At 40.2% G+C, this 13,705-nt stretch overlaps 2 protein-coding genes across 6 annotated transcripts; both read right to left on the reverse strand.

The window, feature by feature from the left end:
• Positions 1 to 4,314: 4,314 nt before the first annotated feature.
• LOC121787448 lies at positions 4,315 to 6,801 on the reverse strand. Of its 4 annotated transcripts, none has more exons than XM_042186174.1 (3): positions 6,479 to 6,619; positions 6,246 to 6,362; positions 4,315 to 6,147 (listed from the first exon to the last, which is right to left on the reverse strand). In XM_042186174.1, the coding sequence occupies exon 3, from the start codon at positions 5,871 to 5,873 to the stop codon at positions 4,590 to 4,592; it is 1,284 nt and encodes a 427-aa protein (XP_042042108.1). In that variant the 5' UTR covers positions 5,874 to 6,147; positions 6,246 to 6,362; positions 6,479 to 6,619; the 3' UTR covers positions 4,315 to 4,589. The 4 variants fall into 4 exon arrangements, with proteins under 4 accessions (XP_042042108.1, XP_042042111.1, XP_042042110.1 ...); XM_042186177.1 differs by having other exon boundaries at positions 6,013 to 6,178; positions 6,479 to 6,801; XM_042186176.1 differs by having other exon boundaries at positions 6,013 to 6,147; positions 6,428 to 6,800.
• A 523-nt stretch (positions 6,802 to 7,324) lies between these two features.
• Positions 7,325 to 11,397, reverse strand: LOC121786145 (subtilisin-like serine-protease S). Of its 2 annotated transcripts, XM_042184689.1 has the most exons (12): positions 11,204 to 11,397; positions 10,952 to 11,040; positions 10,778 to 10,872; positions 10,581 to 10,678; positions 10,259 to 10,417; positions 9,868 to 9,979; positions 9,250 to 9,778; positions 9,079 to 9,173; positions 8,742 to 8,984; positions 8,548 to 8,662; positions 8,259 to 8,445; positions 7,325 to 8,113 (listed from the first exon to the last, which is right to left on the reverse strand). In XM_042184689.1, exons 2-12 carry the CDS (start codon positions 11,024 to 11,026, stop codon positions 7,554 to 7,556), a joined length of 2,268 nt encoding a protein of 755 aa, XP_042040623.1. In that variant the 5' UTR covers positions 11,027 to 11,040; positions 11,204 to 11,397; the 3' UTR covers positions 7,325 to 7,553. The 2 variants fall into 2 exon arrangements, with proteins under 2 accessions (XP_042040623.1, XP_042040622.1); XM_042184688.1 differs by having other exon boundaries at positions 10,952 to 11,397.
• Between the last annotated feature and the right edge of the window lie 2,308 nt (positions 11,398 to 13,705).

The following is a 13,705-nucleotide window of genomic DNA, read 5'->3' on the forward strand; positions in this document are numbered from 1 at the left end:
TTGACTTTTACTAAAAAGGGAAATGACTCTAGTACTATGGAACGTATCAAAATGACTCTATTATTATGGAACTGAGGGAATAGTATTGAATAATGTGAAGTTGTAAGAAGAGTTGTTAGGGGTCCGATTATAACTAATTATCGTTTGAACTAGTTGATTAAGAAAATTGGTTTTATAATTTTAACCAATCAAGGCAAAATCGACTCGACTAGCTAAAAATAGACTAAACACTGTATTTGTTGTTTGTATGTCATCATTTTCAGAAGAAATTATTTTTTATTCATTCAATTAAATTTTATGGGTAGCAAGAATAAATATCTGGTCTTGAAAGTGAAGTTACTTGACATTAAATGTAGCATCGACAGATCTTTACTTCTAAAGACTTTTGATGTTTGTTTTTTCTTCTTCCCCATAGAGAAATTATTGATATGAAACTAGTACTACTTTTTTGTGCCTTTTGTTAATTAGGTAAACATGTCCACATTCAAATAGTTAAATATTTTGTGTAGTGGAGGACTAAAAAGAACATCTTCACATAAGGCATAAAACATGTGACTCATAAATTAAACGTCACACGCATTTACACTACAATTTTACTTCCCTTAAATAATCATGTAGCTAAGTTAAATCTAGGGAGTACTTCTTTTTCTCGAAAATGTTAGCATAGTGCATGTGGCATTTGAGCGATCTTTGCACAAATTTCATGCAAAATTAAACTGATGCAAATTATCTAAAAATTATTTTTATCACACGGGAGATAAGATTTATAGAGTAATATTAATTCTTCGAGGCATTGTCCAAAATTAAGTACTTAAGTTGAGTTCAACCAATCAAATTAGGGCATCCGCAGTGGTGCGGATGTCCCGGCGGACATCCCAAAAACACCTCCTGCCACGTCATACAGACTTCCCACTGCGGATGCCACGTCATACGGACATCCCACTGCACAGTGACGGACATCCCCAAGAACATCCCGAGGACTTCCCACATTAATAAAAATTCACAAATTCACAAATTAAACAATTTACGGATTTAAACAATTTATGGAATTAAAAATTCGACGCAAATACGAAGATCTTACAACTACTTTATTAAAAAAAAAGATACAAAATTATAAAAAAACATACATAGTAATTAAAAAAAATTACATAGATAAAAAAAATCGTCGGCTCACTCCTCGGATTCCCGGCCCCCAGTACCCTCGTCGTCGCCGCCGCCGCCACCCCCCCTCATCGTCACTCCCCGACATGTCTCCGAACCCCAAATCGCGCCGCATACTGTTGATGAGGGGTTTAAGCGACCGCTTGTAATGGGGGTCGGTCGACGCCATTCAACCATCGCACGTAACAAGGTTTCATGTGCTGCGATGCGGGCGAAGGAGGGGTTCTCAGGATTGTTTTGGGTGGGCGCTGCCGATTGGGCCTCGGCGGATCCGCTGGCGCTTCCCCTCGCAGTCCCCGCCGCCGCCTTTTGCCCAACCGAGCGACGGCAGCGGTTCGACGATATGGGTGTCGAGAATTCTGCCTCGGCGGGGGGAGTTCGTGGGAACCAGCACTGCTACTGTACTCCCCGGAGGCGCTGGTCTTCGTCCGCTTCGGCCAGCCAGATTCAACGCCCGCAGTGAACTTGGGCGAAGACTGCACCACAAGATAGACCTCCCAATATTTGAATTCCCCGAACCCCTTTTCACTGTCGGGGAACTGCTGGTGCGCCAGAAGCTTCACATCCTCGGAAGACATGCCGCTGGTTGCCGAGCGGAGGTTGTTTGTGTAAATGCCGGCAAATCGGCTGAACTGCCTCCTCAGCCGCTCCCACTGTTTCCGGCATTGCTCTCCGCTGTGAGGCTTCCCCCCTCGCGGTTTGAACTGGAGGTAGCTTTGGCTAATGCGCCACCACATCCTGTCGATGTGCTGGTTCGCCCCGACGTAGGGATCCTCCACTACACTGATCCACACCTTCGACAGCGCAATGCACTCCTCCATACTCCAGACGGTCCTCTTCTTCCCGCTGGACCCCTCCCCCGCCTCACCACCGTACATCGGGAAGGGCGAGGTATTGCCCCGTCCCCTGCCCCTCACTCTCCCTGTCCCCCCTCCTCCCTATCGCCATTGGTGCGTCTGTGGGAGAATCCCGGATCGGAGATAGCCCCAACTCCTCCATGGAGAACGTGTCGATGCCAGTGAGCTGAGTCTCGAGAGGAGTACTCAGGGGGGTTGTCCGTCGACAGTAAATCCATATAGGACCGGTAGACGTTGTCCATCGGTGATTGGGGGACCCCCTGCCTACTCCCCCCCTCAGCCGCCGGCGACCCCGGCATCATCATCCCCGACATTCCAGGCATTTCGGGCATCATCCCTGGCATTTGGGGCATTCCGGCACTCGCCCCGGGCATTTGGGGCATCATACTATACCACTGCGGGTACATGTTGTAGTACCCGGGCATCATCCCCGCCGCCATTTGAGGTCGGGGCATCATCCCCGGCATATGGGGCATTGCGGCTTACACCTCCGTACTCCCGCCGCCAGGAAAATAAGGCGAATGTGACTCGCTCGTAGCGGGGGAATCGCTATCGTGATGCTCCATTGTTCTTCGAAAGAAAAGTATTTTAGAGAGAGATACTCGTTAATACAAGTGGTGCGAATGAAATGAAGTACAACGAGACGTATTTATAGAATTAAAAAAAAGAATTTAATGCAATAATCGGGACATCCGTGCTGACGTCCGTGAGAGTCAACGCAATGGCGGACGTTCGCACGGACGTCGCGACGGACGTCAACAGAAGGTCGCGGAACTACGGTGTCCGCAGCGGATGTCCGTATCTGCGTCACATGCACACAATGGCGAACGTCCCGCGCGGACGTTTGGCACGCCAGTCTGACGTCAGCAGGCGGATGGTCTTAATGGGACCTAATTAGTCATATCGAATTCATCAAAACGAACACACCATAATAATACCAATTGAATAATACTACTATTATGAAGTAATATTTAAATACAAAAAATCATCACAATCTTTATATATTATTAAATGTTAATAGAAATTACTAAATCTAAATAAAAGATTACTACTATTACTTACTAAATTCTTTCTTCACTAGTAATCACTTCATTTTTTAAGAGGAAACCCAACAAAAGAAGGTATGGTCAAAGAAAACTGTTGGCCGAATTTCAAAGGCTCCACTCACTCTCACTCATGTCAACTGGCTGCACCATATATCTTCATTTACCCACGAGTTTAATACTTACTACAATTTTTTATATTAAATATAACAAGTAGATTCGCGGAAAATGCGTCGAATTTATATATTCGATTCCACCAAAAACAAAACCATTTCGATGTATCCAAAAGGGAGAGAAAGACTCATAAATCTAAAAAAAATCAAATCCTCAGAATTCCATTAGAATATCTAAAAGAAAAGAAAATGAAAGTGGATTTTTTTAAACAATACTATTAACTAGATATGATTTGATACTTTGCAAGGTTTTTGAGCATGACTCTGCAATTTGTAACCCTAACTAGAATTTGTGCTTGATCAACGCTTATTTAATTGGAAATCTTAGTTTTGTTGCTAGTATAAAGCTGGATCATAATTCATGTTCTTCACAATTTACATCTAAGAATTCATTAGTAAATAAAATTAATCTATAAAAATTGAAGCGTAAGTTAAAGTCAAAACTAGAAAACGAGGATTCAGAGTCAGGAGAGATAAGATGGGACAATGAGTCATAAATTCGTTAAATAATAAATTAGGTAAAAAACCAATCGAATCTATAGGAGATTTCATGTTTTAAAATTTTAATCAGAACATTATTAATCTTTGTGGAGTTGGCTCTACACATAGTAGTAGCTCCTAAATAGTAGGTATAATGCTCAGTATGTTTCTTGGTTCTAATTTTTGGTTGGAGTGGCTATTGTGATTGTAATTTGGTGTTATATTCCTTGTTTCTTGTTTACCTCTTTGTACTTCTACATGACTACATGTTATGGCTTTGTTGATTTAGGATGTAATCTGTTTTTTTTTTAATTTCATTTGCTCTATTTCTGATGTACGTATTTTTTGTTTGTTTTATAATTTGGGATTTATATGTGTCTGGCAATAGTATTTTTTGCTTTTATACTTTCCTCTGGATATGGTAGGAAATTTTGTTTTACTGAAAGTCTTTTTTTTTTAATGAATCAATGAATGGAATATAACGACATAAAGTAAAGTACAAGCAAGACACGGGCATACCCGAGGGATACATGCCTAAAAGCCGAAGCTAAGTAGGCCGATGGGGGGGGGGGGGGGGAAGTAACTCAAGGGAAAAACGTACCCTTAGAGTCGGTAATACAATCCATAAAACGTACAATGAAAATACATGGGTAAGATCAAACAAAGAGACTTCACATCGGTAGAAGTCTTCACGATGGGATCCTCACGACATGCTCCGGTAATTCCCTCAATCAATGTGTGCTTGTACTCGTTGCTACCGTCCACGTTACCCCAAAGGATGTAGGGTAGGGCCTCGTTAAAACCTCCTAAAGATAAAACCCAGTGGGAAAAAATCTCTAGGAGGAAAAAGAGTACCCCCATGGCCGAGAGCAACGCTAAACTCCCAAGTGCTCGGTTACCTGATCATGCGGATACAGGGAGTATAAGACTGCATATGTTACCTTCTTCACTTCAAACACCAGGTGCTTGGGTTCAAAAGCTGATCCGTCGAATATCAAGGCATTCCTGCCTCGCCAAATCAGGCTGACCATTGCAATGAGGGCTAGTCTTCTAGCCTTGCGCATAACAGCTGCTCCACTTCTTTCCTTGAGCATCCACTTGATGGCGCTCGGGATAGTAGTGATGTTCCTCCTCAGTCCCTGCCAGGATTTGATCTCCTTCCAAACTGCCCAAGTCTTGTGGCATTTGAAGAAAAGGTGGTCCGCGGACTCCATATGCGCCATGCACAACGGGCAGCATTGGTCGATGTTCTTGTAGCCCAGTCTGTCCCTCGTTGGGAGTCGTCCTCTAAGGGCTTGCCAAGTAGTGAAGGAGTACTTTGGCGGGACAAAGTCCTTCCAAACGAATCGGTGCCACAGTCGTCGTTCACCTTTTGGTCTAAACCACTCGTACGCCTCGACCGCTCCCTTGCTCCCGTACCACTGTCCCAGCATCCTCTCCACTTCTCTTCTCGGCCGGTCGGTCAGTAACTCGTCTCGGATTTCAAGCAGCCTCTTGAAGAGTGGTGAGTCCCTCGATCTCGCCGTCCATTCCCACAACGTCCGATCCTTGAGAAACTCACTATGGATCCATTTGATCCACAGTGAATCCTTCTTCGCGTGAATGTTCCACAAGTTCCTCGCAAGTAGAGCCTTGTTCCACGCCCCAAGGTCCCAAAAGCCGAGTCCCCCTTCATCCTTCGGTAGGCAGAGATCCTTCCAAGCCACGGGGGGATATTTCGTACCCCACAGGAACTCTCGGCAGATGGAAATGACCCGATCCCTCACATTTGCCGGCAGGGGAAACACTTGTAGCCAGTAGCACTCAACTCCCTGCAAAACAGAGCGCACAAGTTCAGTTTTACCGGCATATGAAAGATTCTTACCTGTCCACTTTTTGGTGAGGGATGCAATCTTGTCAATCAGCGGCGTGTAGTGCATGATGTTGAGCTTGCTCGACGCAAGAGGCACTCCCAAGTACTTCACCGGCAAAGAACCCAACGGGAAGCCGAAAATACTCTTGATCTCCTCCAAGTCCCGTGATGGCAGCTTGCCTCCTGAAAAAAAGGTTAGACTTGTCCTTGTTGATCTCCAAGCCCGAACAGCCCGAGAATTCCTCCATAGCATTCTCCAAGATCTCCATGGACATGTAGTCACCCCTAATAAAAAGCATAAGATCATCTGCAAAAGCCAAGTGAGTAATCTTTTCCTTCGCACATTGTTACTGAAAGTCTTGTTAATGTGTAAGGGGTTCTCTTTTTTTGTTGCTGCAAATTTGAAACATAAAATAAAACCATCAATCTCTACGAATTCGCAAACATATTGTAAAAATGATATATTGTGGTATAAAATGGAATCCAGGCAGAAATGGGGAGTACAATTATAATGGAAAACACAAGTAAGTAATTTCACATAAATCCATCCCTCCGATCTTGTTCCTCCGCCTCTTTATTAGCTGCTTCAACCGATTTGTACCAAAGAAAAGCCTGCATTTGTAATTTGTATCATCGCCCAGTTCTCATAATTTATGTTGAAAATTGAAACCAAAGTTACCGAAGTGGGGATGCCAGTGAATACAAAGAATCCCAGCACAGGCGCATACAATACACTGTCCGAACTCAACACTCCAAACACCGGCTTCTCATTCACGTACTCAAAAATAGATCCAATCTGCAAAATTCACAATTACTACTACTAATTTCTAATCTTGATTCAATTCCACAGAATGTAAGTACCGCAGCGATGGCGGTGATGCTGGATGCGATCAGGTAAGCGTAGAAGGGAACCTCCACGCCCGCTGAGCTCTCTTTCTGGGCTTCTTCTCGGCCCCACGGTGGGGGAATTGAAGGCTCTTCCACACTGCCATTGTCTTTCCCTTTTGAGTTGCCCTCGCTCGCCGCCCTCACTCGAACCCCAACCTTCAATTTCTGTTTCTTTCGATAAGCTTTCGCATTTTTGGATGATAATAAAGGTGATGAGTTCAGTAGCCGAGCTGCTGATAAGTGGAGAGGAGAAGAAGAAGAAGAAGAAGAAGAGGCTAATGCAGCCATTGCGGGGGGGAGCTTTCAGATATTTGAACCTGTGGTGGTGTGAAAAAGCCTATGGATAAATTTGGATATCAGATATAAATACAAAATTATTTCCATTTAATATTATTCCAGTTATGGATTTATTTACTCCTATTTTGGAGATATAATAATATCCTTCTTCACTTCATTATTTTATTCATTTTACGCAATACTCCCCCGTCACCTAATCAGAGTTCTATTTGATTTTAGTACAGATTTTAAGAAATAAATAATAATGTAAAGGAAAATAGATTTTAAAAATTAGGAGAATATGAATTTCACTTATATTAGTATTATAATAAAATATAAGTTATTGAAATGTAAGACTTATTTACCATTTATAGTAAAAATAAAGTATGACTTTTAACGTGGTACATATGAGAATGACAAAATAGGACTTGACTCATAATGAGAGTGAGGGAGTATTTTACTATTTGTTGCTTCCAATAATTTGTTAAGAATATCCTTAGATTATTGAGTTTAATAAACATCTCTAACGGTGAATTACTCTATCCTTTATATTTTAGACTACAGTGACATTTGATTCAAAAGGTAGTGTATCTCTTTTATAACAATAAAAATATCACTTTAATTATAAAATCATGTCAAAGACATAAATAAACATCAACACTTCATACTCACTACTAAAAATGAGATAACTACTTCGACCAGCGTTTGTAATAGTAGAAGAAATGGCTGCAATGAATATCCTACTCTTTTCCTAGTTCTAAACAACTCTATCCACGAATCAAATGTTGCAAACCAAAACTTTAATCTTCAACTCCATTTGGCTCTACATCTGTAAACCCGACCTCGAACTCAGGGCACGGACGACCAACGGCGTGGTCACCCACGACCTCCTGCTCCTCCATGATAACGACCCGAACACATAGTCTCTGGTCGGAGCAGTCGCCTCAAAATTAACGGTGAAGCTGATCTTCTGCCCGTACCTGTAAAACACTAGCCTCTTAGGCACCACGGTGACATTGATGCCGGCTGGGGGATACACCACTGCTTTGTAGACGCTCAGCGGCCTCCCAACATTTGTCACTGTCCGGATCACTGAAAATGAGCTTTTCAAATTTGGGACCGTGATGGATGGATAGTTGAGGGCAGATGTCGATACTTTACTACTACAAGTGCTGTTGTCTCTCGTGATCAGCTGCAGTTTCCTGTCGCTGTATCCGATCGAGCAGAGGAAAGCTTCGTAGTCAGAGGGTGTTGCATCATATACCAGACCAGGATCGAGGACTTGCTTTGGCCTCACAAAGCCCGACCCCAGGTCAAATGGATTCGCCTTCCGGCCATCAGGGCCTGCCCTAATAGGTTTCTGGTGCTTGTTCCATGTCGTAGCTGCACCAAACATTGTAAAGTTACGTTCTTTAATCCAAGAACGTGCTTATAGTGCAGGCACTAAGCGACGCCATACTAAATATCAGCAAAATGCATATACCGATTAGAAACCAACTTTAAAATTTGAAACTCTAGTGTTTTTTACCAGTTGTCATAATAGCAGACTTGATGGCAGACGGGGACCAAGACGGGTGCACGGACTTTATCAAGGCTACGATTCCTGTTACATGAGGGCAAGCCATGGAAGTTCCAGAGAGTATGTTGAAGTTCATATTTGCGGTTGCTGGAGACCAGGCAGCCAGGATATTGAGTCCCGGAGCTAGAACATCAGGCTACAAATTCATCAAATAGGCCAAAAACCCCGTTATGACCAAATACTCGACAAGTAACAAAAAGAGGCAGCCAAAAATGAAGCAAAAAATCCATCATTTCACCTTAAGGATTTCAGGAGTCAACGCGTTCGGACCCTTCGAAGAAAATGGAGCAACTTGAGGTGCAGATCGAGATCCTATAATAGTCTTGGCAGACATAATTATTGATGTAGGCTTCCTGTTACAAAAAATAAGTGAGTTACTACAAAGGCGGTTATAATTAGAGACAGAGAGAGAGAGGGTGAGAGAGAGCAAACCTTGATTTTTTTATGTAAGATAAGATCCTATATCCAACTCTATTACCAACAATGGCTGCCGGGATTGTAAAAGGAATGGCGACATCTTTATCAGCTTCATCAATGAGGATCATTCCGACTCCACCGGCATCTTTCACTACAGTGCCTTTTGCAAGCTTCGACTCTGTGGAGCTCCCAGCATGACGACAAACCAGAACTTTACCTTTCACCTTCGTGATATTCAAGGAACTCTCCAAACAGTAACTGGTATGAACACGAAAGACTAAAGAAACTTGAGAATCTGCATAAAAAATAGATATGCTGAACGTACTCGCAACAAACTACCTTTCTGCTTCACCTGGATTGGTAAGGAGTGAAGTATCCTCCGTAAGCTTCAGCAGCGGATATGATACTAGCTGAGGCGTGCATCTTTGAAATACTTAGACTCTCACCCTGTTAAACAAAAGGACTTGTTTAGGATTGAATGAATTACTTGACAGCACTTGGAATTCAGGAGATTGTGATTTACCGAAAAATGAGCTCCGTTTCCAAGAACAATATCAGATATGAAGTCTCTGTCTGTGGAACTAGCTCCCACAGTGATGATCCAAGGAGCAAGATTCGTTACAGACCCTGGAGTCCCTTCATTTCCGGCTGAAGCAACCACCACCACTCCACGGCTGACAGCATGAAAGGCCCCGATGGAAATGGCATCACTGAAATAATCTCCCTGTGGAGAATCACCGCCCAAAGATAGGGATATGATATTCACCCCATCCCTAATGGCATCATCAAATGCAGCCAACAAGTCGACGTCATAGCAAGCAGACCTCCAACAGGTCTTGTATACAGCAACCCTAGCCATCGGAACTCCCCCTCTGGCCCCACCCGCTGCCAACCCACTGTAGTTCATGTTATCAACAAATCGACCTGCAGCAATTGACGAGGTATGACTCCCGTGTCCAACACTGTCCCTTGCAGATCTATACGATACTATCTTCTCCTGCTCTTCTTCCGCTTGATAGCCGTTCAGGTAGTATCTTGCACCAATCACTTTCCTACAAGGAAGGCATATTATCACATACACTTCAGTACAATGAACAGTGAAAATAAATAATGATTGGTGAAGAAGAATCATGTATTCAACCTGTTGCACGTGGAAGAGTTGAATTCTTCCCCTGGCTGGCAACGTCCCCTCCATCCAGCCGGCACAGGGGGCATGCCAGCATCACTAAAACTAGGGGACTCCGGCCAAATACCTGTAATAAGCCTCTTTACATGAATGCCAAGTTCTATTATTCGAGTGGAAAGGTGGGACAAGGAATCAACAATTCAATCATGTATAGCGCCTCCATTTTCTAAAATGAACTATATATCCAGTTTTTTGGTGCCAACATCAGAAGAAAAGCAAGTAAAGGCCACAATAACATAACCAAAATCAGCAAAATGTAGACATAAAAAATAGTCTTGAAGTGTATAAACATGTGCAAAAGGCCATAAGAAGATAAATTTGTGGATGAAGTGAATGATAATGTTACCTGTATCAATGAAACCAATGATGACATTAACTTGGTTCTTGGTGGAATAACCAGGAACCTCCATAGTTTCTTCACCAAGGAGGCCCATGAAATCCCAAGAATGAGTAGTGTGGAGGCTCCTCCTAGTGTTGGGGAAGACCGACACAACTCCAGGCATTTCTGAGTTTCATTAATTAATCCCAACCACACCAACACTATTAGTAGGACATATGCTTTAAATTTGAGAAAACAGAAAAGAGTACAATTTCAATAAATCAGTCACTCTATTAGGTTGATCTTAATCATGAGTACTACTAGCATTTAAGCAGAATCAAGTACTTGCCTGCAACTTGAGAAGCTTGCTCCTCAGTCAACCTGGCTGCAAAGCCTCTGAAAGCATGCCTATAACTATACACATGAGAATCCTTGGCCTCTTCCACACTGCATTAACACACACACATACAAAGCAATCAATTGATGAGGACAAACACAGTGAGGCACTAAATGCAGAAGTAATGAGAGGGTGAAGCAGTAACCAACCTCCCCCTATGAAGATCATTAAGAATTTGGTGGTGCTGCCTCAAAATCTCATCTGGGTCATCACCACTTCTGCTGCCCATGTACACCACATACAACTAAACAACAAAAGACACCATTTTTATTCATCAAAATCAGAAACAATTCCATAACTACACAAAAAAAAGGTATCATTACCTTGGAAGAAAATGATGGCGCAAGAAAAACACAGAGGGAAAGAAACAAAATCTGGACTTTTGCGAGAGAAGCCATATGAAATCTCGTGGCTGGAAGACAAATGGGTTTTGATTAGAAATAAAAGCAGAAGGGAGTGGAGAGTTGAAGATGGAAGCCCCACTGAGACATGAAACGTGAAGAGTAGATCGATGGATTTTGGGAGTTGCTTTAATCTTAAAGTTAAAACTGAAACAAGCAGAGCCCACGACGCACCCCACTTCACTTTTTCCAACGCAGTAATTCTTTCATATTCGAAATAACTCAATCATGTCATCTGCTTTCCACCAACAACTTAGTCGATGTTTCGTGCATAGTATTTTATTAGTTTTTGGTGCAGAAACATGGCATCGGTTTTGGTGGAATTGCGGCAGAGGAATGTGGGGGTTCTTGTTCTTGTCTTGGGTTTTGATGAGAGGAATGTGGTGGTCGCATTATCATTCTACTAATAAATAAATAAAAATATTTCCCATTAGAATTTTGTTTATTATTTTTTGGAAAACCATTGCAAGTTTGTTCGTGCATTATAAAAACATAATTATAATATTAATACTATGCTAGATAGATCTAGATCTGTTACTATATTAATGTTTTGATTGGAAGATAGTCTATCAGACTCTATCTGTTTCAAAGTATATGTAACATTTTCCATGTCACTTTATTCCATAAAAAAGTTATATTTTCTTTTTTGAGAAATATTTTCTCCCATACTTTCCTCCTCGGTCTCAAGATAGTTGATGTATTTATATTAGGTATGAAAATTAAGATAATGATCTGTTAAAAGTTAAAATAAAGAGAGTAAAGAAGAGAGAAAATAAATTGAGAAAGAAAAAAAAGAGAAAATATAAGAGAATATAAAGTTTTTGTAAAAAAAAGAAAAATGACTCAATCATCCTAGGACAATCTACAAAGATAGTATGACTCAAGTATCTACGAATAGAGCGAATATTAATAATTTGTAAAACAATACATCTTTTAAAATCTCGTGTTATTATTAAGGTGACATCTATTATAAAACGAATCATATACACATTTTGAAATGAGTTATTTGCCTCTAAATACATGACTTTCATAATTTTCTATTATTTCTCCAAAACTATATTTTTTGAATATTAATACATGAACTTTAGAGTTTTCTAGTTCTTCCCAGAATTGAAAAATCAAAACTGACGTGGCAATTGTAATTTAAATTTAAAAAATTACAATTATCACGTCGGTTTTTATTTTTTAATTTTGAAAAAAATAAAAAAAACTCTATAGTTCATGTATTAATATTTAAAAAATAAAATTTTTAAAAAATAACAAATAATTATAAAAGTTCATGCAAATAACCTTTTGAAATGATAGTTCAATTGGAAAAATCTTTCTTTTTTAAAGTCGGGGAGGTTTGCGGATTGTAAACATTAAGGAGGTGCTATCATCTAACTCACATCACACGGTCCAAGGTTTTAATAATTTTTTAGTTACTTACATATTGTCACACTTCATTTAAACGTTTTTCTATTGGTGTTAAATTTAAATTTGACAATGTTTTGTAGTTGTTGTTACCATGGGCATGGAAACACTTGGCGCATGAGATACCTTCAATTGAAAAAAATAAATTCATTAATGTCACAACCGGTGGCTTATAGTAAAATAATTCTTTTACTAACAAAATGAATTTTGAGAGACATGTATGGGACTAAAACAATAAATTGTAAAAGAAGCGTCTCTTCATCCTCTTTAGGCAAAAACGTGTTAACTATAATTAGCAAAACATAAACATAGGGAAAATGGAGAAATATCCGTTATACATTTATTTACCGTTGGGAGCAATTGGAATAATGATTAAGGGAGATGCTAATGCAAGTAATGATTGAGTAAAGGATAATCGTTAATTACATTTGGAAATCAAGTACAATCATCATTGTTGTTTATAAATTGGGTCACAACATAGCTTCATTCAAATGTAGACAGCATTCATTAATTGGGGTCATGTGAAATATAATATTTCTTCCTCACTTATTGCTTTCTTTACCAACCTTTTTTAACTTTCCAACGGTAGGGATTAACCTCATTTATCCATCCAAATACTTTACTCATTTTGATTATTGGTATTTCATTTGTGTCACAAGCACCAAAAAGGAAAATAATGAACTTATGTATGTCACTGTCTTAGCATTTTTTTCATATGTACCTTTAAAGACGTATATACAAGGGGGGTTGAATTCAAACATCATAGTCAAAAATAGAAAAAAAAAATCCAATTATTTCTCGATAGATCTAGTTTTTCTAAAATAAATAAAAATCTAACCAAATCCAACTCAATATAGTTTTACGAAATGATTTGATTCCGGTACTAATTTCTTGAATCTGAATCACGTGACATGTAATGTATGTGTGGTTGAATAATGAATGACTTATCACTTTAAATGCATCCACCCTATATAGTAAATTCTATAATAATTATACCGTCAACAAATTTGACCTCAAAACATAAGTAATCACAAATGTCAACGGAACCCATCTGCGGTTTATAATGCCATCTTTATTCGTGATGAGGTATTTTTTAATCTTAATATCAAAAACAAAAAATACATAATGTCAAACACAAAAAAGTACAAGTAATTGAAATGAAATTGGATTATGAGTGTGTTTATAGTAGCTATTAAAAACGGTACATAATTGTTGCAGGATGGGTTTTGTTGAGCCAACCTTTTTTTGCTATTCTCATGTTAG

Source organism: Salvia splendens, chromosome 22 (assembly GCF_004379255.2).
Source record: "Salvia splendens isolate huo1 chromosome 22, SspV2, whole genome shotgun sequence".
Lineage (NCBI taxonomy): Eukaryota > Viridiplantae > Streptophyta > Magnoliopsida > Lamiales > Lamiaceae > Salvia > Salvia splendens.

Coding starts and splice junctions, on each gene's coding strand:
- LOC121787448 (XM_042186174.1), bottom strand. CDS start 5,873: ATGATCTTATGCTTTTTATTAGGGGTGACTACATGTCCATGGAGATCT.
- LOC121786145 (XM_042184689.1), bottom strand. CDS start 11,026: ATGGCTTCTCTCGCAAAAGTCCAGATTTTGTTTCTTTCCCTCTGTGTT. Junction 10,679..10,777: donor AATGATCTTCATAGGGGGAG/GTTGGTTACTGC, acceptor GTGTTAATGCAG/TGTGGAAGAGGCCAAGGATT. Junction 9,174..9,249: donor GAAACGGAGCTCATTTTTCG/GTAAATCACAAT, acceptor TTTGTTTAACAG/GGTGAGAGTCTAAGTATTTC.